The sequence below is a fragment of the Artemia franciscana genome, chromosome 9 (assembly GCF_032884065.1).
Source record: "Artemia franciscana chromosome 9, ASM3288406v1, whole genome shotgun sequence".
In the NCBI taxonomy this organism is placed as follows: domain Eukaryota; kingdom Metazoa; phylum Arthropoda; class Branchiopoda; order Anostraca; family Artemiidae; genus Artemia; species Artemia franciscana.
Window position 1 is genome coordinate 20705096 of NC_088871.1, and position 27499 is coordinate 20732594.

At 35.1% G+C, this 27499-nt stretch overlaps 1 protein-coding gene across 3 annotated transcripts in view; it reads left to right on the forward strand.

Moving 5' to 3' along the window:
* Positions 1–27499, forward strand: part of LOC136031579 (lachesin-like) — a 108997-nt gene that overhangs the window by 46756 nt on the left and 34742 nt on the right. For 2 of the 3 annotated variants that reach the window (XM_065711247.1, XM_065711248.1), the window contains exons 3-5: positions 8666–8873; positions 14219–14374; positions 17484–17612. In XM_065711247.1, coding sequence (XP_065567319.1) covers positions 8666–8873; positions 14219–14374; positions 17484–17612 — 493 coding nt within the window. The remainder of the gene's footprint in view (positions 1–8665; positions 8874–14218; positions 14375–17483; positions 17613–27499) is intronic. The other variant, XM_065711250.1, reaches the window with a different exon arrangement.

The following is a 27499-nucleotide window of genomic DNA, read 5'->3' on the forward strand; positions in this document are numbered from 1 at the left end:
AAGCCTCTTTGGGACAGTATAAATTGGCGGATCTTTGGACTCACTTCCACAACAACTTTCCTTTTCGACGCGTTTTCAAGAATGGTGATGATCCTGAAGCTTTCCCCTTCGTTGGCCATCCGCTGAATTTCTGGGTTACACTGCAGCAGGTATTTTTCACTTTCGTCTTTGACCTGAGGGGAGGGAGCCCCATTGACTAACATTCTTGGAAAGTGCTTTTTCACCTCTTTCGGTTTGTACTTCGTGTCCGACACTTTCTCTGTCAGTACTGACATGGCTGCCTCTAGCTCCCTTTTCGACCCCAATTCCAAGATGACTCTACCTTCCTTCGCCGGAACAACTTTCTTCACGGAAAAATCGGAATTTTCTCCTTTGACAACTCTGCTGATTGATTCCGTAACTTGCATGGCTTCGTCAAAATTCATACGGTTTCGTTTTTCCACAGATACAGGCTCCAGAATCACAGAGAATGTTTCAGGACCCTTGAGCGCTTGGGCATAAGACGCCTGCTGGGGTGCGGGTACATAAATCTGTCCATTTTTTTGCGATTTTATCCGCTCAAGCTCTTTCTGGAGATTCACAACTTCATTCAGACGGGAATTTTCGATTCGGAGGAGTTCAATGTTCTCTTCGATTGTTCGTTGGTGAAGATATTGGATTCTGCTGCATATTTGGGAGGCATTAAATTTGCCACCGGGGACTTTGAATGACCCTATTACGTCCTTCAACATATCCAGCAGCACTGCAACACTTTTTTCATTCATGACAGTAAGAGACTCCAACGATTCGTGATCAGACGTCTCTAGGGACGATTTTACTTTGGACATCTTCGAGTAACAAACTAGGTATCCCGATCACGGTATCCCGTTCACGGTTCAGCGTCTAAATGAACGCCATCTATAATAACTGAAATTAGTAAGAATCTAATAATGTCAACGCCAAAAAAAAATGAGTTAATTATTTCAAAAGATAGCTTCAAACAAATGCCAACTTTATGGGCAGATCTTAGTAAGGTAGGTTTAACCTAGCCCACTTAAGCATCCACAGATACACTGTATCAGTCAATCCAAGAGAATCATTGTAATCCAAATTTAATAATTTTCTCACTGTTTACATTCAGACAAACTTACTAAACTGATTTTTTTTTACACATTAGTCTTACCTTTTCGCTTGACTAATTAACAGATTCTTTTTCCACAAAAAAAATCTTTTTAAAGGATAGTAAAGAGCTACATTAAACAAAAGATGAACAGAAATAAATTAAAAAAAAAAATTCCCAAGAGTAAAACAACCATTAATGTCAGAACCCCAAAGTCTTCTAGTGACAAGAACATAATTTGCAAGTAACCAAAAAAAAATCTTTATTTCAAGCAAAGTGTTCTTATTTCTCATAAAATCAAAAAAAAAGGAATAAAAATTGCCATCACAAAGAAGATCAAACCGTTCGTGGTAATGAACTGTAAGTAAGGCGCGACTTGGCTCAGTAATAACCAAAAGTCTAAAAAATTGAATTTTGATACCAATACATATATTACGAGAATTGTCTTTTGTGGTGATTCCTAATATATAAGATTCTTTGAGGTTGCTGCTTTTCCTCAAGAGTACTAACCAGAGAAAATTTGCCTGATTTTCGAAAAAGACAATGGGGGAACACCCCTAAAAATTCAAAGAATTTTAATTAAAATCCCGCCATCAAATTTTGCGTGAAATCATCGTATGTAAAAATATGGAATTTTTTTGCCAAAGCAAAGACCACGGATGCATGTTTATTCGTTTTTTATGTTTTTTTTTTCAGGGGCGATCGTATCAAATAAATGGTCCTAGAATATCGAGAGAGGGCTCATTATAACCAAAATTAAATATCTAGGGCCATTTTCAAGCGACTAAAAAGATTAGAAGGCAACTAAGGCAATCCCCTCATATATCCAAAGATTTACCTTACTTAAGGGTTTGGATTTGTTTTCTTTTTTTATCATGGGCTTAGCCAAAATCCATAGCTATACTTTGTTTCCATTGTACGGTCACTTGAAATCAAAATCATTCAAGTGCATTTCTTCAGCATAAAAAATTAAATTTTTTACATGAAAGTAAAGAGTGGTTTTATAACCTAAAATATACAAAAGTATCTAATATACCAAGGGGACTTGTATCCCATCAAACACCTTTCCTCTACAACAATTTATTACCTTATATTTTTTTATAACTATTACACACTTTGAAACCAGTATATTGTTTTACGATCAACAATGTGACAATATGCCTTGAATGGTAATAAGTAAACAAAGCTTTTGCAATCACAAACTGGCTTTATTTGTGACTTCCTAATGACTGTATTCCAAGATAATCCGACAGAAATCTTGGTTGCAAAGCGAATTTCTTATATTTCCAAAAAGCTCCAGAAAAATGTGTAGATTTTCCTATCACAAGCTTTGCCATTATAAGGTGCTATACATAAATATTCATAACTACAAATGCTGACAAAAGCTGGCAAATCATCATCCATTAAAACTGTGCAATTATATACGGACTTTACAAATCATTTGAAACAAGATGTGCCAATTTTTGACTGGATGTCCGCTAAAATCACTTCACGTCTTTGAATATTCAGCTAGTTGCCTTCTAGCTGTATCCTGGCTATAAATCAAATTTCGCGATCGAATCCGTCACTAACGCTACTACGATGAATGAATAAATTTACTGTGACAAATATAGCACAAAGACACTAAATTAACCCACAAAAAGAGCATATATGAAAATCTCATAATGAATTTTTCCATGAAATATCTATTAATACAGCACCATTACAAAATAGGGGATTTAAAAGAGAAACAAGGGGTTTAGTTTAATATATAGATAAATCATTCTTTAAATGTATAGATTTTACAAGAGAAGCATTTTTGACCGTTTAATTGCAAAGCTCTCGTCAGACGTTAAAATTTGGCTCTTTAGTTCTTTGCTTGGCAGTACGAAAACTTTTGGATAAGCTTCAGATAGTACAGAATGGATCATTTTTATCTTCAAAAAAGAAAATATTGTTTCAGATCCACTCTTAACTAGTTGAAGCGATTCCAATGCTTGTGATCGTCAATAACATAAAATATGAACAGACATGGATCTATTCTTGCTGAAAGGTGAATGTTGTGTCATGTCTTGATCGTAAAGACAGTCACGTTCTTTGTTGGTCTTTCAATGCAAACATCCATACTATACCAATTTCGTTGCGGGTGCCCTGATTTCAGAAGAATGTTGAGTACTTCCTGTACATTCGGCAGAGTTTCTACTAGATATCCAACTATAAAGCAAAGAACTGGTTCATAAAGTGACGGCCGCAACAGTCGGTCATAAAGTAGAACTTCGTCAGAACGTCCTATTTTTCTCATTAAGTTTAGTAGAACAGTATACGTTTCGTTGGAACCCAATTTGCACAATAATTTTCTTTTCCGCTTTTACTGCAGTCAATGAAAGGCTCCTCTGCCTACTGCAAATTGGGCACTTATCTTGCTTAGGAGAATGAATAGATATGTTCATTGTTTTGAAAACCTTCATATGAACTTTTCTTTACGTGAGTTTGACTCTCTTCCAACTCTTTTCAACATACAATCCGTTTAATTTTGTTAAGTTTAGCCGTGAATCTTTGTGTTTAGCTGTGAAGCTGCGTTTCTTAGTTGAGCAAAATTCAAGGATTCAAAAGTATTAATGTTTTATAAGTGTTTTATGCTGCTACTGTATAAATAATTCACTATTATTTTGCGTTTTCAGTAAACAGCTAGTTTTGCTTAATCCTACAAACACACAGAAATATAGTCAATCGGTTTATTTGCTCTAGTTTCCTAGATATCTGTTGCATAGGCTGCGAATCACTAAATTTTTGCTCGTTTTAAGCTTTAACTTCACGCTATACCATCAGAAAGCTTCTTTATTTAAAATGATTTTTGCTTGTTTTTTAAGAAAGTTATAGAAAAAAAATGCATAATAAACTTGGAATATCACTACTTCAAGTAAAAAAAGAAGATTTATTTCTATACTGAAGTTTGGGGTTATTAAACATTTCCATTCTATTATTACATCTAAAGCTCGCCTTATACAAAAAATTTAAGACTTTCATCCACAGTTCAATTGAAAGCTAACAATTTTAGCCACCACTTATTTGCCATCCCGAGGAAGCAAGTGTCAGCTAGCAAAAATTATTCCACCCAAAATAATCAGGTACGTATTAAGCAGCGATGAAATGCCAAAAAAAATTTACAAGCTTGAAAAAATAATTCAGCATAGCTGATTAAGCTAGTCAGTCCCTGAAAATATTAGTAAGAGATCAACAAAATAATTTGCAAACCTATAAGCGTTAGATGTCTAGGATTCTCTATCAATGTTCATAGTGTAGTGACTGGTCACCCTTAGTAGCTGAATCATCAATTTCCGGATGTTGTGCTTCGAACTATCCAAAAGTGATTCGATTTACTAGAGAGAGAAAGGATTAAAAACAAAAATAAATAATATATATAATTTTTTCTTAGATTTGAGACTTCCTTCTCCCGCCCTCCTCCAAGCACTAACAAAATCTGGAGAGAGATCGATATTTTGATGAGAGGAGTTGGAGAAATCCATGCAACTTCCTTCATTATATGAAGAAAATCCTTCTTTCAGATCAGGGGTAGCAATTCACAAAAATGTAGAGGAGAAAGGGAAGAATCTTATTCTTTTTCTAAAAAAAATACACAAAAATGAGGTCTTCAAACTATAAAAAAAAAATGTTTTTCTGATATTTCCAGTGAAAACACCAAAAAAGGGCCCACCTTAATAAAAATGGTCCCTATGTTTCAGTTTTAACTCGTAAAACTACGAGAGATGATATTATTTGATTGAAGTTGGATCCCAGTTGGAGGTCTATAATGAACACTATGGTTCCCAAAAGTCAGAAGTAATAACACTGATGAACGGTAAAATGACCATTCGATGACTGGACAGCAAAAAGACATACTACGCTGTCACTTCGGACCCTTATCTGCCTAAGCCTTAGAAAGCTCAAAAACTAAATTATCATTCATTTACTGCAGCTTCTGGAAAATTACTTGGATTATGGAATAGTTTCCTAGCTCTCAAATTAAATTATTTGATAAAGTTTGAAGGCATTTTACATGTGACCACAAATTGCGTAAGTGAATTATATACTACAGTAGTATGTAATGAATAAATGCACTATGGTTCCCACAAGTCGGAAATAATAAAACTGACCATAAAAATGACAATTTGATGACTAGATAGTGAAAAGCCATGCTACGCTGTCGCTTCAGACTCTTTATGTGCCTCAGCCTTAGGAGGCTTAAGAAGCTAAATTATGATTCATTTTCTGAGGTTTGTGGAAAATAACGTGGTTAAAGTTTGAAGGGATTTTACATGTGACCAAAAAGCGTGGAAGATTCAATCATGAATAATTTTCAAGATTTAAAGAGTTTTGCTCTTCTAAAAGAGAAGCATACTTCAGAATAAAACAATATGAGAAATGTCTCAAATTAAATCATGGTAAAAATAAAGCCCCTGATAGGCTTGCCTTCTCCCCTGGGAAGTTTTATGGTAGCACCCATAGATTCAATATATATAGCAATGACTGAACCGTCGTACTGATAATACTTTTACAACACGAGATCGTAATAGTGAATTAGCATTTTTTTAAAATATGATTTTCTTTGGAAGAGCAAGTAACTGGTAACAATAACACAATTGTATTTTCTACAATGGATACGTAGTATTTAAAAGATCTTTTCCTGACTGCAGTGCTCTCGTATCTTTATTACAACTAATATTCTAGACTTATATAAGACTAGACTTATTTACCACAAAAAGAACCAAACAGAATTTTGGCGCCGTATCAGTGGCTAGTTGCACACGAGAGAAGTTAGATATTCTTAATAAGAAAAAAAATAATAACGTAACATAAGACCTGCTCCCGTGTTGTTTTTCGGGACTGCTTAAACTAGTAGGGGAAGTAAATTTGTATATGGTTCGTAACCGGGAGGATGGGATGATTCCAGCTAGTCCCTCGGTTCGTTCAGACTTCGGCCTGGCTGTGACTGTGGGGCGTGCTTGGAACTTGGTTTCCGCTGAGATCCGGCAGTCACGGACACTTGGCTCCTTTAAGAGATTAATTAAAAAAAACTAATTTTTTTAGCTGAAAGTAAGGAGCGACATTAAAACTTAAAACGAACAGAAATTACTCCGTATATGAAATGGGTTGTCCCCTCCGCAATCCCTCGCTCTTTACGCTAAAGCTTTTAATTGTTTTAAAAAGTAGAATTGTGGCAAAGAGTCAAACTTCAGCGTAAAGAGCGAGGGATTGCGGAGGGGACAACCCATTTCATATACGGAGTAATTTCTGTTCGTTTTAAGTTTTAATGTCGCTCCTTACTTTCAGCTAAAAAAATTAGTTTTTTTTATTTAATTTCTGAACGTTTTTGAATTAATGCATGTTTGGTTTTGGCTCTCCGCACATAAATTATTAAAATGAAACTTGTATATTAATTCTTTTTTTGGCTAAATGGCTTTCTCTTAGTTTTGATCAGACGATTTTGAGAAACAAGGGGTGGAGAAGGAGGCCTAGTTGCCCTCCAATTTTTCGGTCACTTAAAATGGCAACTAGAACTTTTAATTTTTAATGAACGTTTTTATTAGTAAGAAATACACGTAGCTTAAGAATTAACTTACATAACAAACTTTCATAACCTTATATTTTTATTATGTATACGAGGGGGTTTTTACCCTCGTTAATACCTCGCTCTTTACACTAAATCGTAAGTTTTGTCCCAATTCTTTAAGAATGACCCCTGAATCAGAAAGGCCGTAGAATAAATAGTTGAAATTACTAAAAATACTTTAGCATAAAGAGCAAGGTATTTATCTCCTCCTAAATACCTCGCTCTTTATACTAAAGTATTTTTAGAACCCCTCATATGCGTAATTATCTCTGTTCGTTTTAGGTTTCAATGCTACTTCTTCCTTTCATTTGAAAAAACGTTTTCATGTTTATTTTTCATTGTTTTCTTATAGTAGTGCTAGAGAACCCTGCGCCCTTTTCATTGAATTTTTCTTCCCTCATGACAGATTCCTCCAAGGAAAGATCCTCCAACATAGCCCCCTCTCCTCAGCCCCACCCCCAAACAAAATAAAATCCCCCTGAAAACGTCTGTACACTTCCCAATAACCATTACTATATGTAAACACTGGTCAAAGTTTGTAACTTGCAGCCCCTCCCCCAGGGATTGTGGGGGAGTAAGTCATCCCCAAAGACATAGTTATTATGGTTTTCGACTATGCTGAACAAAATGGCTATCTCAAAATTTTGATCCGTTGACTTTGGGAAAAAAATGAGCGTGGGAGGGGGCCTAGATGCCCTCCAATTTTTTTGGTCACTTAAAAAGGGCACTAGAACTTTTCATTTCCGTTAGAATGAGCCCTCTTGCGACATTCTAGGACCACTTGGTCGATACGATGACCCCTGGGGAAAAGAAAAAAAAAAAAAACAAAAAAAAAAACAAACAAATAAACACGCACCCGTGATTTGTCTTCTGGCAAAAAATACAAAATTCCACATTTTTGTAGATAGGAGCTTGAAACTTCTATAGTAGGGTTCTCTGATACGCTGAATCTGATGGTGTCATTTTCGTTAAGATCCTACGACTTTTAGGGGGTGTTTCTCCCTATTTTCTTAAATAAGGCAAATTTTCTCAGGCTCGTAACTTTTGATGGGTAAGATTAAACTTGATTAAACTTATATATTTAAAATCAGCATTAAAATGCGATTCTTTTGATGTAGCTATTGATATCAAAATTCAATTTTTTAGAGTTTTGGTTACTATTGAGCCGGGTCGCTCCTTACTACAGTTCGTTACCACGAACTGTTTGACAAATGAAAAATTTCTTATTAAAGGCTTGTAATTAAATGTTTCTTATGGTTTATTTATTTATTTTTTCTTTTGTGGGTTGTTGTTTTGTTGGTGTTGTATCCTTGATGACGCGAGAATTTAAATTTGTGTTTTATTGTCGGGTGATGTGGGGGTCGCTGTTTCGTGGGGACTGCCGGTGAGTTGATTTCTTTTCCTTATATACTTATATTTAGATGTTGGTTAATATGTTTATGACAAGTTTTATGATTCTTTATTTATTGTATGTCGTTTCCCAAGTAACGGGTCATTGAGCCCTATGGGATATTGTTTTTGTTATTGTTATTTTATGAAAATACATAGAACTTGAACTTTATCTGCCTCCATGTTTAGGTTTTTTTATCAGCTAATCTGAGGCATCCTGCTTTTCTCTTTCCTAAATAATCTGTTCGGAGTTAGATCTTTGTTCATTTACTTTCGGTAAGTAGAACTGGTGTTGTGTGCGGAACCACATATTACTCACCACCAACCAGTTGGCTTGGATTATCATCCAAGATAACTATCAAGTCTTTGAGAGTTAGTAATTTCTAGCTATCAAATGAATTTTGTCATCTACGTCGTACCACTGGACTCAATCAGAAATAAATAGTGAGACATGCAGCGAGAGGGAGCAGGTGAATCAGTCAGAAAAATTAAATTCACAACATAAGCAAGCAATTAAGTCAATCTAAGAAAGAACCTAGAGTTTAAAAGTTTTTGATAAGTTAGTATGATATTCTCGCTTTTTGCAGGTTGCATGGCTGCGGGTGGACACTCAAACAATCCTCACTATAGCAGATAGTGTAATCACGAGAAATTCGCGGATTCAAGTCAGTCATGATGAAGAACAAACATGGACATTACGCATAAAAGAAGTAAAACAAAGAGATGCTGGTACATACATGTGTCAGATCAACACAGAACCGATGAGAAAGAGAATTGCCGTTTTAAGCGTTGTTGGTAAGGTTTACTTGCAAAGCTATAAAAATTTCTGGGCAATCTCAAACCAATAAAATTGTCGTGATCGTAAGCTTCAAGTCTAGAGACATAATTACACGCTTAATTAAAAGCGACAAAAAAAATCTTAATCTAATATCGTAAGAATTACGAAAAAGACTACGAAAATTACAAAACGACTGAATTTACCACAACTAGAGATTATTTCAAAAGTTATTTCACGATTAGACTGGTCCATATAGGACAGTTACTGATTTCTTGGTTCTCTGCCTTCAGATGGGTGTACTATGCTTAGTTGGAGACAAATCATCCGACGATTCTCGTCTTTTTTCTCATGAATTCTTCCCTAGATTTCTCTGGGTATCCATTTCGATTTACTTTGGATGATCTTACAGAGTTAAACTGTTGATCTTCGTCTCAAACAAACAATTAGTGACACCAGGACTCGAAACTTCTTGTGAGGGTGTAAAGAAGGAGGCTTTGAACAGATTTGTATGGAAGATTAGTGTGCAAAGCTGTCTTGGCCTGAGGTGGATTGGTGCTGTGCTGCATTCAGTTGTTAATAGTAATATATATATATATATATATATATATATATATATATATATATATTTATATATATATATATATATATATATAACACACTAAAACAATAAAATATTTACTTTTTAATATGCTGCTGTTTCTGCTAATCAGGTTATCTTGTTTCCTCCCATAGTTAGTGACATTTTAAAATAATTTCAAACAATATTTTTAGCCGATATTGTAATCAATTATTAAGGAGAAACTGGATTTCATCGGGCCTGCAATTAAGCAAATTCTTTTCAACAAAGAAAATGACAATTCACGAAATAGCAGCGAAATATATTATTAGAGCTATATATGGGACCACCAAGGAGGGGGATTATTGTTAGGGTAACGACTGCTATTTAAAAAAAAATGCATAAAATAAGGAATCTGATGTTAATATTAATTTTGTTTCAGAATATCTTCGTCAGAAGAGCCGACCAGCTGCACTTTTGGATTTGATAAACACAAAACACTATTTGCAAAAACATGCAATTACTAATTATTAATAATTTAAAATAAATAATAATTATTATTAATAATTTAAAACCAACAAAAAGAAAATGGGAAAAGGTTTCAGGACTAGTAGAAGACATAAGGGATACAAGAGGCAAAATCTTCCTCAAGACATTCCAGGACTCTCCAGACCGTTATAAGATGTAATCCGACCGACCTACCAATGAACTATTGACTTTCAGTTAGGTATCTGGATATATTTTAACGTTTTTTAGGGGGGGGGGTCTATAGCAGAGAAAGGGGTCATACTTTAGATGCGGTACTCTTTTTTTGATCAATAATAGAAATCCCTTAAGAAAGGAGTAAACTTTATAAGACAAAAATAACAAAACCAAAAGGAGAATAAAACCTATGATTTGACAATCCCTTTTTATGGAAATACAATTGATACTTGGTGTTGTTTGCTAGAAAGTTTTACAAAATCTTCACGGGGAAGTATGTATACAGCTAAGAAAAATACTTATTGCAGAACGAAAACAACGAAAAACGCACCAAAGCCTATCCTTATTATATAAAAAAAACAAGCTTTTTTTTAAATGAAAGCAAGGAGCGACATTAAAACTTAAAACGAACAGAAACTATTCCATATATGAAAGGGACTCTCCCGTCTTCAACGCCCCGCTAATTACACTAAAGTTTTCCATTGTTTTAAAAAGTAGAGTTATGAAAAAGAGGCAAAATTTAACGTACAGAGCGGGGCGCAGATGAGGGGACAGTTCCTTTTATATACGGAATAATTTCTGTTCGTTTTAAGTTTTAATGTCGCCTCTTACATTCAGTTAAAAAAAAATGTTTTTTTTTTATTTAATTTCTGAACGCTTTTGAATTAATGCAGGTGTTGATTTTAGATCCCCGAAAATGAATAATTAAATGAAATTTGTACATTAACTTTATTTTTTTTGGCAAAATGGATTTCTCAAAGTTTTGATCGGACGATCTTGAGGAAAAAAGGGGCGGGCGAGGGGGCTTTTTAGCCCTCCATTTTTTTGGTTACTTAAAGAGGCCAATAGAACTTTAAGCTTTATTTACGAATGTTTTTGCCAGTAATATATATACGTAACTTACAAATTAACTTACGTAACGAACTTCTATATCTATATCTTTTTAATAAGTATGTGGGAGGGGGGTCGTCCCCTCATCAATACCTCACTCTTTGAACTAAAGTTCAAATTTTGTTCCAATTCTTTAAGAATGACCCCTGAACCACAAAGGCCATTTAATTAAAATAACTAGCTCTTTTGAAATTACTAAAAATACTTTAGCGTAAAGAGTGAGGTATTGCAGAGGGGATGAACCCCCTCATATACGCAATGATTTCTTTTGTGTTAAGTTCTAATGTTGCTATTTATTTTCAGTTTAAAAAACTTCTGTTTTTTATTTAATTTCTCATCGTTTTTGAAACAATTAAAAAAAGCAAGTTTTTTTTAACTGAAAGTAAGGAACAACATTAAAACTTAAAACGAACAGAAATTACCCCGTATATGAAAGGGGCTGTTCCTTCTTCAACGCCCTGCTCTTTACGCTAAAGTCTTTACTGTTTTAAATATTGCAGTTGAAAGAAAGAGTCAAACATTAGCGCAAAGAGCAGGGCGTTGAAGAGGGAACAGCCCCTTTTTTTGCCGTAGCAAAAAACGTGTTTTTTGCCGTAGCAAAAAACAGCAAATTTGCAGTCTCCGGTATTCGCCGTCATTACCTCTAGGATTCGAATTGGCTAGAGGGGTAGCCCACAAATTTGGCTAGGAATAAATCACCGATTTTAATGTTCGCAGGATTCATGCCTAGTAAATGAAAGATTATAAAAGGAAAGAAACTTATCTTTCCGTGAGGGCCGAGCCTCACTAATGTATCCAAGTGAATAATCAGTCCAAACTGTGCGAAGTCGGCCCAGCTGCTAGTCCTTCTCTACACTAAAAAGTGTAATTAACGCGCAGGCAAATTATATCCAATTTTCTCTACACACCACACTTGGCTATCGTATCTAATTTTCCCAATTCAAAACGCCAAAAGTCTGATCGTGTGATAAATTCAAGAATCAGGTTGCACAATTTCTGTAGTCACTGAATTAATTCGTGGCTAAGGAATCAAGTTCAAACAATTCAAAAGTTCAAACAGGTGTAATCCCTTTGAGAGCTAGTTCAATACTGCAGCATATCAGTATACTGCAGGAATCTTCTTTGAATTGAATTCATTTTTTTTTCGGTAATCTCGGTTATAACGTTTTTTTCCCTGATATTATGAGAAATAGAAAAATTCAGATCGAAATAAAGATTTTTAATTTTATGAACGGCTTAAGAATATTAAGTGGAAACTTTCAGAGCATGATGAGGGGGATGTACAACTGACGAAAAGGCAATATGCGCATACTTCCTTATATGAAATTACTCCGTATATGAAAGGGGCGTTTCCTCTTCAACGCCCCTCTCTTTACGCTAAAGTTTGACTCTTTCTCTTAACTCTACCTCTTAAAACAGTAAAAATCTATAGTGTAAAGAGCGGGGCGTTGAAGAGGGAAAGTGCCTTTCATATACGGAGTCATACTTAGTGACAGACAGACAGTGTATCGATAAAGATAGTGTAACGGACAGACACTACATTTATTTATATATATATATGTATATATATATATATATATATATATATATATATATATATATATATATATATATATATATATATATATATATATATATATATACATATATATATATATATATATATATATATATATATATATATATATATATATATATATATATATATATATATATATATATATATATATATATATATATATATATATATATATATATATATATATATATATATATATAGATAGATATGAGGGGGTTCGCCCTCTCTTCAATACCTCACTCTTTACACTAAAGTTCGAACCTTTTTCCAATTCTTTAAGAATGACCCCCGAACCACAAAAGCCGTTTAATTAGTATAAATAGCTCTTTCGAAAATACCAAAAATACTTTGACGTAAAGAGCGAGGTATTGTGGAGTGGAAGAACCCACTCACATATGTAATAATTTCTGTTCTTTTAAGTTTTAATGCTGCTCTTTACTTTTAGTTGAAAAAACTTGTTTTTTTACTTGATTTCTCATTGTTGTTTTATATAATGCTGGAAAACCCGGCACCCCCTTCGTGAAAAATTTCTTCCTCAAGATAAATTTCTCCATGGAAAGATCCTCTCAGGCAACCCCCAACCCTCTCCCTCCCCCCTCCGCCACCAGAAAAAATATCCCCTGAAAACGGCATTATGTTTCGTCAATAACCAATACTATATGTAAACAATGGGCAAAGTTCATAACCTGCAGCCCTTCCTTGGGGGACTGTGGGGGATTAAGTTGTCCTCAACGACATATATATTTGTTTTCGACTATGCTCAATAAAAGGTTATCTCAAAATTTTGACCCGGTGACTTTGGGAAAAAATGAGCGTGGGAGGGGGCCTAGTTGCCCTCCAATCTTTTGAACACTTTAAAAAAGGCACTAGAACTTTTGATTTCCGTCAGAATGAGCCCTCTTGCGACATTCCAGGATCGCTGGGTCGATACGATCACCCCTAGATAAAAAAAAACTAAATAAAATAAATAAACACGAATCCGTGATCTTTCTTCTGGCGAAAAATCCAAAATTCCACATTTTTGCAGATAGGAGCTTGAAACCTCTACAGTAAGGTTCTCTGATGCGCTAAATGTGAGGGTGTAATTTTCATTAAGATTCTATGACTTCTAGGGGGGTTTTCCCCCTTTTTTCTAAAATAAGGCAAATTTTCCCAGGCTCGTAACTTTTGATGGGTAAGACTAATCTTGATGAAACTTATATATTTGAAATCATCATAAAATTTCTTTCCTTTGATTTATCTACTGTATCAAAAATTTGTTTTAAATTACTTATATATTTAAAATCAGCATAAAAATGCGACTCTTTCGATGTTTATATTGGTATCAAAATTCTGTTTTTTAGAGCTTCGATTACTATTGAGCCGGGTCATTCCTTACTACAGTTCGTTACCACGAACTGTTTGAAAACAAATGGATTTAGTTAGTCTAAATATTACCGCAATAACACCATAACCTTGAATTTCATTTTAAATATTCTTGATATTTTTCTTTGCCCGAAAGTATTTACATTGTATCTCAGGGTGATAACCCCGTAAACTGATTGTATATTGAATCTTTTTGTTCTTTGCTTAATTGAAATTAAAAATGTATTATAAAAGTCAGGAATGAATTAATTTAATTGTTTTTGTTCTAGTCCCGCCTGATATATTAGATTACTTATCAAGCTCGGATACAATAGCGGATGAGGGAGCAGATGTTAGTCTACGCTGTGCTGCGGCTGGAGATCCAAAACCGACAATTAGCTGGAAAAGAGAAGATGGCAGCACATTCTTCATTGAAAATAGAGATAGTAAGTTCAAATATGTACGTTTATCTAGCAAAAGCCAAAGCTCTTTTTACTCTTGATGTACTGACTAAAAGGAATAAATAAAAGGAAGGTTGGGGTAGAGACAGTAGACTTACAAATTTCATAAAAGAATGAACTTGATTTAAAACGCTCTATGTAGAGTAAGTTTTCATTAAAAACTGGAGTTCTAGAGTTTGTTCGGACAGAAAATTTCGCATCTTTTCTCCCCTCCTCCCAAAGAAATCATTATGGGTATTGTTAGCTTTTAAATAAGAAACCAAGGAGTCCAATTATGCCTCATCATCATCATCATTTATTTTATACTAAACGTAACACAAACAAAAACAAAAACGAGCGGAAAGAACCACGTCCCCAGAAGCAAGCTTGCTCCCCAGGAGCAAGAAGAAGAGTCCCTACCTGAGCCTGTTCGTCAGAAAAACTGCTACAGAGACGGTGGAAGTGTACCTAGAAAAGCAGAATACACTAAATAAAGATTACTTTTATGCACAATATGATCCAGCGGAGCTATTCCACCGTCACTATATAGATCAGAAGAAGGATATAGCCGAGGGAGATGAAAAGTAACCTTCATCGCTTTATCTCGGGCTCTTTGAAATGAGCAAAGAAAGAAAACAATCGAGAAACACGCCAAGAAATTTCACCGTAGTCGCTTGTAGTATAATATCATTCCCGTAAGCTAGGATGATTGTCGCCTGTACATCACACGCACGATAAGGGGTCCTGAAATGTATGACAATACCCATCCGGCTGCAAGAACCATATCATTTGACCAGCACCACTCCTTCACTTTATCAAGAGGACCTTGGGCTACAGAAGCGGCAGATGGTAGATCCACCGCAGCAATGAAAAAGTTTCTGCAGTCAGCGAAAAGGACAGGGTAAACATGGGGATGAAGACCATCAACAAGATCCTTAATATAAATCAAGAAAAAAAGTGGTCCAGGCACAGAGTCCTAGGGGAAATCTTTTGATATAGCGCAAAGTAGAAGAAGAAGGATCATTAACCAAAACATACTGAGATTTCCCTGAGAGGTAAGACCTTAACCATTCTAGTGATAAAGCCTACCTATCTAAGCTCTGCTTTATTTTTCTTTAATATTACTCTTGCTTTGGCTGCGAAAATGATTGATACTCTGCTTGGCAATATGGAGCCCAGGTTTAGTTTTTAATGCCGTAAGGTTGGACGACAGGCTTGCTACTAGCCCCGTAAAGAAGACCAGTGACAAAATTGCTGATTTGCCACCCTCTGCGTCATCAATGGCTCTGGAGGATATTTAGCCTTTTTTCTTTTATTGTAAGACTTGTTGTTTCAGTAATTAAATAAAAAAACTAGTTTTTTTTACTGAAACTAAGGAGTGACATTAGAACTTAAACCGAACAATAATTACTCCATGTATGAAAGGGGCTGTTCAATTCTCAACGCCCTGCTCTTTACGCTAAAGTTTGACTCTTTTTCTCAAATCTACTTTATTAAAAAAAAAACTTTGGCGTAAAGAGCGGGGCGTTGAGAAGGGAACAGCCCCTTTTATACAGGGAGTAATTTCTGCTCGTTTTAAAATTTAATGTCGCTCCTAACTTTCAGTTAAAAAACTAGTTTTTTTATTTAATTTCTTAACGTTTTTGAAATTATTAAATGAAATTTGCATATAATTTTTTTTTTTTGGCTAAATGGCTTTCTCTTCGTCTTGATTAGACGATTTTAGAAAAAAGGGGTAGGGTAGGAGGCTTATTTGCCCTCCAATTTTTTGATTACTTAAAAAGGCAACTAAAGCTTTTAATTTTTAACGGAAGTTTTTATTAGTAAAAATATACGTACCTTAAGAATTGACTTACGTAACGAACTTCTAGTTTCGTATATTTTTATAATGTATATAAGGGGTTTTGTCCACTCGTTAATACACTTTTTACACTAAAGCTTAAATTTTGTCCCAATTCTTTGAGAATGACCCCTGAACCCGAAGGGCCGTAGAATAAATAGTTGAAATTACTAAAAGTAATTTAGCGTAAAGAGCAAGTAATTTAGGAGGACAAGAACCCCTCATATGTGTAATAATCTCTGTTCGTTTTAAGTTTTAATGCTGCTCCTTACTTTCAGTTGAAAAAACCGTTTCATATTTATTTTTTCATTATTCTTTTTAAATAATGCTGAAAAATCCTGCGCCCCCTTCATTGAATTTCTCTTCCCCCATGAAAAATTGCTCCAAGGAATGGTAGTACCACTTAGCCCCCTCCCCTCACCCCCAACCAAAAAATCCCTCTGAAAGCGTCAGTAAACTTCTCAATAACTATTACTGTATGTAGACACTGGTCAAAGTTTGCAACTTGCAGCCCCTCCCCCGGGGACTGTGGGGGAGTAAGTCATCTCCAAATACATAGTTTTTATGTTTTTTGACTATGCTGAACAAAATGGCTATCTCAAAATTTTGATCCGTTGACTTTGGGAAAAAATGAGCGTGGGAGGGGGCCTAGATGCCCTCCAATTTTTTTGGTCACTTAAAAAGGGCACTAGAAATTTTAATTTCCGTTAGAATGAGCCCTCTTGCAACATTCTAGGAACACTTGGTCGATACGATGACCCCTAGGAAAAAAAAACAAACAAACACGCACCCGTGATCTGTCTTCTGGCACAAAATACGAAGTTCCACATTTTTGTAGATAGGAGCTCGAAACTTCTACAACAGGGTTCTTTGATACGCTGAGTGCGATGGTGTGATTTTCGTCAAAATTCTATGACACTTAGGGAGTGTTTCTCCTATTTTCCAAAATAAGGCAAATTTTCTCAGGCTTGCAACTTTTGATGAGTAAGACTAAATTTGATCAAACTTATATATTTAAAATCAGCATAAAAATCCGATTCTTTTAATGTATCTCTTATTATCAAAACTTCATTTTTTAAAGTTTTGTTAACTATTGAGCCGGGTCGCTCCTTACTACAGTTCGTTACCACGAGCTGTTTGATAAAGATTAAGTACCGCTAATTGCGGTAATTGGTAACTAGTCATCTCAGTTTTTTTTATTTCATAATTTCTCTATTTTTAACACTAAGCTATAATAATTATTATATTTCAAAAAATTAATTCAAGTAATTCTAGCATTCATCGTCGATGGATCGGTGTTGAACATTACTCGTATTAGTCGACTTCACATGGGTAACTACCTCTGCATTGCTTCCAATGGAGTTCCACCTTCTGTGAGCAAGAAAATAGCCGTCAAAGTAGAGTGTAAGTATCACAAAACTACCCACCTACTATTTTAAGAAAATGATCAGGATGTAAATATACTTTGAAAATTATAAGGCTTATTTGATCTGGGTACTATTCGTTGTTGTTACAAGCATTCCACATTTGTGTAGTACAGTTTATGAAGTACGTACAAATTTTACTTAAGTACTAAGTAAGTTCCAGGGCCAAAATTGGCCCTGCTGCTTAGCATCGCTAAACATAAAAAACAACAGTTTTTTTTTATTTCAGGCTATTAATTGAGGATGTCAAATCAAATAGTGAATACAAAAATACAGGAGTTTCAAAAATTCCGGAAATTAAATATGAAAATTCTAACTCCTTAAAATATGAAAATTCATGGACTTACTTGTCTTCACAAAATTTTTTAATCATCAGACTCAAATTTCCGGAGTCCCCTGCCCAAAAAAAACAACCTTTTCCTTAAGTTTCAACAGGATCTCATAACTATAAGACAAATCGACGTGTACTTGTAACGTAAGTGCGGAAACTGCATATAAAATCAGTGTAAATCAGCGTGCTGTTTATCAGCGCCAACTGCAAATAAATTTATCATTTTTAATGAAAGCTGGCGAGTGTATATAATCTCTTTAAACTATTAAATAAAATAAAAAACAAGTTTTTGCAACTGAAAAGCAAAGAACAGTATTAAAGCTAAAAACGAACAGAAATTATCCCGTATATGAAGGGGTTGCCCCCCTCCTCAATACCTTGCTCTTTACGCAAAAGTCTATAGCACTTCAAAAACATAGCTTCGTATTCTATATTAACTGCCCATGTGTTTCAGGAGTCGTTCTTAAGAAATTGGGACAAGTGGTCAAACTTTAGCGACAAGAGCCAGGTGTTAGGGAGGGGGACAAACCCTTCATATACGGAATAACTTAAGTTCGTTTTGAGTTTTAATGTTGCTCCTTACTTTCAGTTGATATTCTTTTTATTTAGTTCCTGATCGTTTTTCAAATAATACCGTTAAATCCAGCTCACCCTCCATGAAAAGTTCCTTCCCTCTCATGGGAAACTCCTCCGTGGAAAGCTCTCGAGTAAAATACCCCGCTCCGAAAGTAAAATTCCTGTTCGCTACATTTTCCTAAACCAAATATTTGTATAATGAGGAGTAGAATACTGCAAGCCACTATGGTCTCAAAAATATTAGCCTATATAAATACCCTTTTGATACTTCTCCGGAATACTATTCGACAAAATTTCAGCTCTGTGTGGCTTGAAATTGCTGTTTATCTTATTTTTATAAATTCAGAGTCATTATTTGGGTCAAAAATTTTGGCTCATTATCCATATCTATACTCTTCCTGTTAAAGGGAGGTCATGGGTTAAATTCATCACCATCTTAACATTCATATGATCCAACAGGAGCTCCTCTCATAGAGAATTTGAATACCTGAGCCTAAAAACACCTCCTAAGATCTTAGGTTTTCCCACGCCCAATTTAAATCAACCTTGACGTTAATATTCTCCAATAATAATACCATATTTCTAACTGGGATCCTAGCTATTTGTTCCTGTAGCTGTAATAAATATTCATGAGTCACTACCGTCTCCATTGGTCGGTAGAGCTGGGACGATGTTAAAAATACCCTTGTTCAAACAATCAGTCAGATTTAATCACAAATGCTTTAATTTATGTGGATTACAGACAGCATGCGTTTCGGCGAGAATGCCTTTTTCTTTGATGCCACGAGCATCGAAGGTTGCTTTCCAGGGTGTTAGACCAGCAGTGGGCGAATACAGTGTTTCTAGATTAAATAATTGTGCCACTGTTGCCACTATTCCAGTAAAAGGCTTAGCGGCCGTTTACCGTGCTCGCGTATTGCAATGCTTTTTTTTATATAATCCAACATCTGTCCAGGTAATAAATCTATGATTTTAAAGTATTTTTCAGATTTTCCATTTCTCTTTAGGTGTTTAAGTCTTGCCACTTCAAGCCTTCTGAGTTACCCCAGCTTTTGTGTCAGTAGTTCCGAGACTTTATTCGTAAAATCCTATTATGATTTAGGGAAAAGTAGCTTTTCCCCCTTGTTAGCTCTTCAATAGTATTTATAAAAGACACAGCAAAAGACCACTGTGATTTCTTAATTTAGAATGAAAATGAATAAAATTTGCATATTGAATGCTTATTTTCTTTACTTTGTTCCTGTCGTCCCCTTTCTGTTTTTTTTTTTTTTTACATCATTGGAAATAAAACAATAATTTACATCATCTTAGCTGGCCATACTAACATTCAATTAAGCCTTTTGGTGAAGGACAAATCATAAATTCATTAGCCTATAATGATATATTCTATCGGCAGTTATTATTGTGCTTACATTAAAGATAAGTACTCCTATCTTTAGGCCTATCTTAAGGCCTTCTATAGCTGGAAAATCTCTTGCGTTAAGACAACTGGAGCATGAAAAGAGTGCCTACAATTCGAGAAGCAATAGTTACAAGAGCTGAGAAATTATACTGTCCTGTAAAAGTATCAATTCGTCATTCTTTTTTTTTAGAATCCCCTTTTCATATCTTTATCGACGCGCTTTACCCAAAGGTCGTAACTTTCACCAAACCTCAATTCAAAAATGTTGGTAGTTTCTGGCATGGTTTCTCATGTATATCACTTGAATTTAGAATAAACCTCAGGATGAAATTATTGGAGTTTATCTTATATGGCTCGGGATGTTTGGGTACAACATTGACGACATGATTATAAGTGAAAAAAAAAAAAAAAAAACAGAAATTTCCGGCAGTAGAACAATATTTATTCTGAGAGGGGAGGAGTCTGAAATGACAAAACAAATTTCATTTTGCTGAGCACTCTGTTTCAGGAGTTTTAGCAGCGAGGATACTTCTTTATCTTTTGATGTAGGTTACTTTGTTCTAAGGAACACAACAAAAGCAATAAGAAAATCTGGAGGATATTTGAGGTTTTCAATTCGATACATTTTTTACTCAACAGGTCTTGAAACTCAATAAAATTTATGAAAATCAATGATGAAATTCAACAAGATTTAAAATTGAAATTTGGAATTTACTAAGTTTTGAATTTGAGTAAATATACATAAACCTAGTGTGATCACTTTTGAGGCGGACCAAGTCATTTGCTAACCATAGCTACACTGAGCAAAAAAAGTCTTTTTACTAGCTCTTTGGTTGGCAAAGCCGATGGGATTACGACCAACAGTGGCAAAAAAAAAATAGAGTTAGTGTTTCATCTTCCCGCAATCCTTCCCTTAACACTGCATGTCTTTAACAATGTATGTATTAGCCAGTAAATAAAAAAGTTAAATACTAGTTCTTAATGATGGCTATAGAATAGCTAATAATTCCCCCAATAAATCCAGGCTGTATAGTAGTTTCCATGACATCGAACAAATAACGGTTTATCATAAATTGACAAGCGAATATTTGAGATTCTATTCGTGTCTGTTAGAGCCAGTAATTTATTTTCACTTTAGATAAAGTTTCTAAATTTAATTTTCAAACTAGACAGTGAATTATAGTCAGGGTAACAATATTATACTGACCGCTACTCTTGACTCTTTAATCCGTTAAAAATAGTATGAATATACTCTGTGCTAATGTATACAGAGGAGGTATGTAAAAGGATTTTTTTTATTGTAGGGAGAGGTCAATGACGAAAAATTTTCAGGGGAGGATCAAATCAATAAAAAAAATTGTTTGATGATGTGAAGGATATATGCCCAAAAATTCAAGGTTCAAGGTTCAATCGGGTTTAATTAAAAAAGGAAATAACTAAACTTAAAGTACACTGCTCTGTGACAAAACTCACGTTGAGACCCATAATGGGTCTGGAAATTATATTTCCAGGGGCGCAGGTTCCAAACCCCCTCCCTACATCTGTCATTGATAAAAAGATAACATAAATACACCAATTGTAATTCGATATCTTTTACCATATTAATTTCCAGTTATATGATTTTTAAAACAGGTTGATCGTATCGAACAATGGTCCTAGAAGATCGGGAGAGGGCTCATTGGAACAGAAAGAAAAGTTTCAGTGCTGTTTTTAAGTAGCCAAAAAGATTGGAAATTTTAAATTTTGTCCCAATTCTTGAAAAACGACTCCTGAAACACGAGGGTCGTTTGATTAGTACAATAAGAAGCTCCTTTAAAGTACTAAAAACCTTTAGCGTAAAGAGCGAGGTGTTGAGGAGGGAGCAATCCCCTTCAAATACCTAGTAATTTCTGTTGGTTTTAAGTTTTAATTTTGCTCTTTACTTTCAGTTGAAAAAACCTGTTTTTTATGCACATATAGATTTGATTCAAATCCCCTTAAACTTCCCTAGAAAAAGCTGGAATTTTGCCATGGTTGCAGCGACAGCTGCAATCTAATAAGGTCAATAATAAGGCGAAAAACGGTCAATAATATCCAAAAGTTTACAAAAAAGTGTTGCATAATAAATTTGTTTCGATAACTCCATCAAAAACCGCCAGATGGTGCTGTTTTTGTGCCATTCCTGGAGTTGAAACATAAGGAAGCATAAAAGGGGTACTAGGCCTATAATAATTTCCATAGTTTTTGGTGTCCGTCTATTTTCTAAAGTTTCTATATAAATTTCACGATACTGTACCGACTTAATCAAATAATATTTTTAGCAATTGAAAACCCTCAAGACAAAAACACAAATCCAGAAATCGAAGAATCAAATTTAGACTAAATTTAGTCAATATACAATTGTTAGTTTCATTTGTTTTTGGTTTGCTTTTAGCATATGTGCACACAGTCACCCCATTAAGTTTGCTCATTTTGCTTCTTGGAATTATTTAATTTTTTTTTGTTATTTCTTATCAACAGGTGGTTCCTATTGTCGAATAAAAGCTACATGGGGTAGGGGGTCTGTCTCACCATCTTAGGATCCCTAAACTTTGACCAATTTTTTTTTAGTATTTTCATTGAAAAATGTCCTTTTTGATATTTCGATTGAAAAATGAACAAATTCCTCCCCCCTAGAAATCGAACCCCTTCCTCTGAATTTTCCTGTATTAACGCCACTACAACTATCACAGCTATAAAAAATGTTGGCTTTTTCGGGCCTCTCTTCGCTTTATAAACCAGTATCTAAATATATTGGGCGAATCAGTCTTGTTTTTTCTTAGATGTATCGGAAGATGTGTTCAATGGCAGGTGACTGCCTTTTTTTTTAATAGCGAACTACTAGCCGTATTAATCTTTATGACAATTTTTTAATCTTTTTCACGCATTTAATATTTTTGACAATTGTTATTTTAACGATCATTAGATTAGCTATGTTTAGGAGTACTCACTGTTTAATCTATAATATTTTAAAAGAGAAACAATAAAAGTTTTGTATATAATTCTGTTTTTACATTATGTTGCTAGTTCATCATCTTCTATTATTCAACACGATATGTCTTTAACAGAGTTAATATTACTTAGCTTAATAAGTGTGAAATATGGATTTCTAATTGGCTATGACAGTTAACAGAACCTCTTTGTACACCGCTCGGCACACCTCTGCTATGCTTGGCTTAGTTCCACCAAGCTTCGCACAGTTCCACCACCTTTGGCACAATTCCGCCACACTTTTTACGCTTGGATCACACCACCTGGTGAAAATGATTCTTGAGAGTGGACGCCCTCAGAATTATGTTTTGTATCTAAGTCTAGCAATTGTAAGCATCCTTGGCTGTTGCTTACATTCTGCTCCAAAGCAGAGCACCTTAGCTACGCTTTCGAGTTAAGCTGAAATACACGTCCTTCATCACCTGGATTGACCAAGAGTAATACCAGTTGATGTTTGTTTTCGCTTGGATTATCAGCAAACTAACTAATGAGTATTCGTGATGCACAGTATAAGTATATATTTTCTTTCTACTGTGTTAAGATAAGATAGTGATCAGATCGATGGAAAATTTCATGGATGACAATTATGATCGTGAGAAGCGTGGAAGGCAATATTGCACTCGTTCAGGCAGGGCCAGTGCCCTCAAGGAAGACCCAAACTCCAAAGTTTCTAGAAATGCGATCGCAAATAGCTGGTATGTACTTTTTAGCATACCCTGGCGTTGATTGACGATCCCGAACAAAATGGTTTTTCTGGATTCATTCTGACTGTTAAAGAGTTAAAAAAAAAAGCGTCAAATACTGCCATTTTAAAATGGAAAGTTTTAACCTGTGGTTCCTTTAATAACAAACATTATTACCCGACCTCTGTTGACATTTTCGATTTTATTATTCATGTCTTGTTGACCTTTATGAGCAAATGTGGCTTTGTTTGAAGTAGATTGTTGCTCAGTTTACATCTGTATGCTAAATTGATTGTCAGTAGTCCCAAGGGTTCTTAAGAAACTCATGAAACCCGTTTTCTCCCTGCTTCTATAAAAAGCTTTTTTGTTTGTTGTTTACATGGATGTTTCAGCCATTCTTGAAAGTTGATTTTTAGAATGTCAAAACAACATTCGTGAAACAAGGAAACTACTGTCAAAATGAAGGTTTGTGATTCAACTGGAAAAGTTAGTTCTTGTTTCAAGTCAACAAATAGAATTTCTGAGTTTCCTTTTAGATTCGCAATCAATGCGCATTTTCCCTCCAGAAAGAAACATTCAAAAAGTCTGGATGTGGTTTCAAAGCTTCTTAGTAGGTCCTGTGGTGGCGCAGTGGGTTTGACCTTAGCTTGGTAATACGGGACCCAGAGATCGAATCATGCTGCAGCAATGCACTGCAGGGCCGACGCAGGGACCTTAGTAGTCAAGAAGCGTCGTTAATCTGATACAAGCTTCTTAGTAAAGAATTGACTACGATTCGACAATTGGCCAAGAGTCTAGGTGTTCTTGTTTCAAAATTCCTAGCAGTGGATAGTAATCGAAGAACAAATCATTGCTCTCAGAGCCCCGAGTTTCGAACTCATGCTTGATTCGGCTCTCAGAGCCCTGAAATTATCTCTAGGAACACAAGATCTAGCTTTTGGAGCCCACAAACAGTTTCTAGAACCGCCTGAACTGGCTCGGCATGCCCCATAAGAAATCCATGATCAAAGAAATGACAGAAAGCAAAAGGCTTCTTCGGAAAAGCAAAAAGGAAAAGATTAAAAGAAAGTACGTCAAATGATGCTCTATTTAAAAAGGTTTCTGAAGAACGTGAAGGAAGGTCCCAAGATCCATACAAAAAATTGTCAAAGTTACAAATGGAGATTTCTTTGAGCCTCTGGAAATAGAGAAGCAGAAGGATTTATTTGAGCGCCGCACTTGGCCTGCAAATACCGATAAAATTGTTGTTTTCAAGGTTAACTGTAAAACTTGGGATGTTCTCTCATCACGGGATAGACAGAGGAATGCTAAGGCACTTCAAGCGGAGTGGACTATTGTTCACTCAAACTTTTATGTTTTAGAGGCAGCAAATGTGATTCTTGAGCTTGAAAATAATAATATCAAAGAAAAGGTTGTCTCAAACCAAACAGATAGAGTTCACATGCTTCGCCTCGCCGATTATGATCAAAAAAGAATCAATCAATCAAAAATCAATCAAAAAAGACTTTATGCGATATTATTGGAAGTGAGTCCAGATCTCATGGTAGGATCAGCTTTATGTGCTTCTGAAGTCGCAGTGACAAAGTTTCTTTCTGGTAAGGATGTTGCCAAAACACCATTCAAAGCCAAATCTGGGATGTATTTAGAAAAATCATTTGGAAGACCAAAACCACTTCTACCAGATGATATTTTTATTTTGTCTCTCCCACAAAAACTGACCTTGACTTGAAACTGACTTGTACCCTTGTACCATATTGTCCAAGACCTTACGCCTAGCGGCTCATGTCTACGGCAAGGTTTTTGCTGCCGAGGATATTCTCCTTCTTTAGTCGATATTTTTATAGATGGATGGCGGGATTTGACTTGGCACCAATAACGGGTTTACATTAAAAAAGGATCGACTGGAAGAAATGTAGTCAAGCCCTTGGAGGCAACTCGACTGGAGACCTTGACTTTTCATACGGAGCTTCTTAACTCATTTGCTAGATATAGAGCATTAATACTGCAAGCATTGTTTTATCGGCAATTTTACCAAGCCTTCAGTTAGGCAGTAATCAATTTACAAGAAGTTCATGAGAGAATCAGTTCAGAGAGAATAGAAGACGTAAACTTTCAAAGTCTACTAGTATTCGGGATGTAAAACGCGTATTTCATCTCTTTCGATTACCAGCTTCGTATATCAAAATTTTCAGCCAAGGACACTAACACAAAAATTATCATTTTATTGATTTTATCAGCTTGTGAGAGAGTTCAGATTTAGGCCAATTTCTTAATTAGTAGTAGAATACATAATGACGATGAAAGATTTGTTTTTAAAATCAATATGTTGCTAAAAGCAACGAAACCATGCAACCACATTTCGGTGGTTAGATTTCGGCCTTCCCTGCATCCGGTGACGCATCTAGGTACTTGTATTAGAATGACGTAATACCAAATTAGAGACAACGCACTTTTTCTTACACACTGTAAGCCTCATATTACTGCGTCCAAGTCATCTTTTTCTAGATGGATCTATTAAGTCTTATTTCTTGCAGTTATAGATATCAGTGTTTATGGTCCTCATAGCACCCGGTTAACCTCAGTGTCCCGACCTTAAAGCAAGGTTCTACGACAAATCAATAGAAAGTGAACGACGGTTATCTGTCTTTTGAATTTATTCATTGTGTTTGTTGTACTTGAAATATCTTACTGTAAATGAGTTTTCGTACAATAGCCTCTTTTTACAAAGAGGCTTAGTATTGTTAGTGCTGGTTTAGCTCATGGTGAACTTTAAATTATCTATGCTTATAATTTTTCATACGTCGCATAAAATTATTTATGGTAGCACAAATCTTGCTGCAAAAAAGTGATTATTTTTTGAAGCATCGAATTGCCCTTAAAAACTCCAAGATCCCCTCGGTAAAAATCCGCACTCTATACCTATGTGTGTAATGGGTATGATGGTGTCAGATTTGTTAATAAATACAGCTTATTTCAGTTGAGTGCCACCACATGTACTAGTTTAAATCAGTTTCCTTTTCTCATTAATTAGCGATTGCATATATTTTTTAAGGAAAATGAGAAAAGTAACACTGAATTGTCACTTTACATTTTTGGGGAGGGGGTCGTTTTGTCTCTAAACTTTGTCCTATCTGTGGACAGTAAAATATTTCAACAGGCGATGACGGCTGAGAAATAGACGAGCAAGTAGAAGAACAAACAACAAAACATTATCCATTTAACCTTTTTGAATACTTATTCTTTCTTGAGACTATTTTTAAAGATTTATGACATTTGTCCTTCAAAGCTTTATTATCCAAAATGCACGACTTCTTGTCACTAAAGAACTTAAGTATTAATGAAACGACCTGGGAAATTAAGGAAAGTTCCATAAACTGATTTTACATCGAAAACATAGGTTTTGTGAATTACCTCCAGGAAACAGCAGCTAGAACTGGACTATTGGTTAAATTATGAAGACATAAAGAAAGTTGGGTCTTGGTTATTGCAATAGATATTGAGAGAAAGATGTTAATTAGTGAATGATAACGCAGTAACAAATCTTGTATAAACATTGATTTAAGCAGATACAGGGAACGTTGGAACGAATTTTTGCAAAGACACAAATTTGGGGTTATTTTTGTAGGTAGGAGGAGTTGCAAGATCCAAAAATTTTTTCCGAGGAGGAGAGGCCTCAATTTTTTCTTTTTTTTAATCGTAGGGAGATTGAAACCCTGCTGAATCTTCTTAAAGACATTGCTAAGTTTTTTCGCAGTAACTGTCTCATAGTAACAGGCTGAAAACAGTTTATCTACTCTGTTTAAGCGAGCAACTGTGTATTTATGTATGTATATATGCAGGCTATATATATACTTTATTGAAAAAAG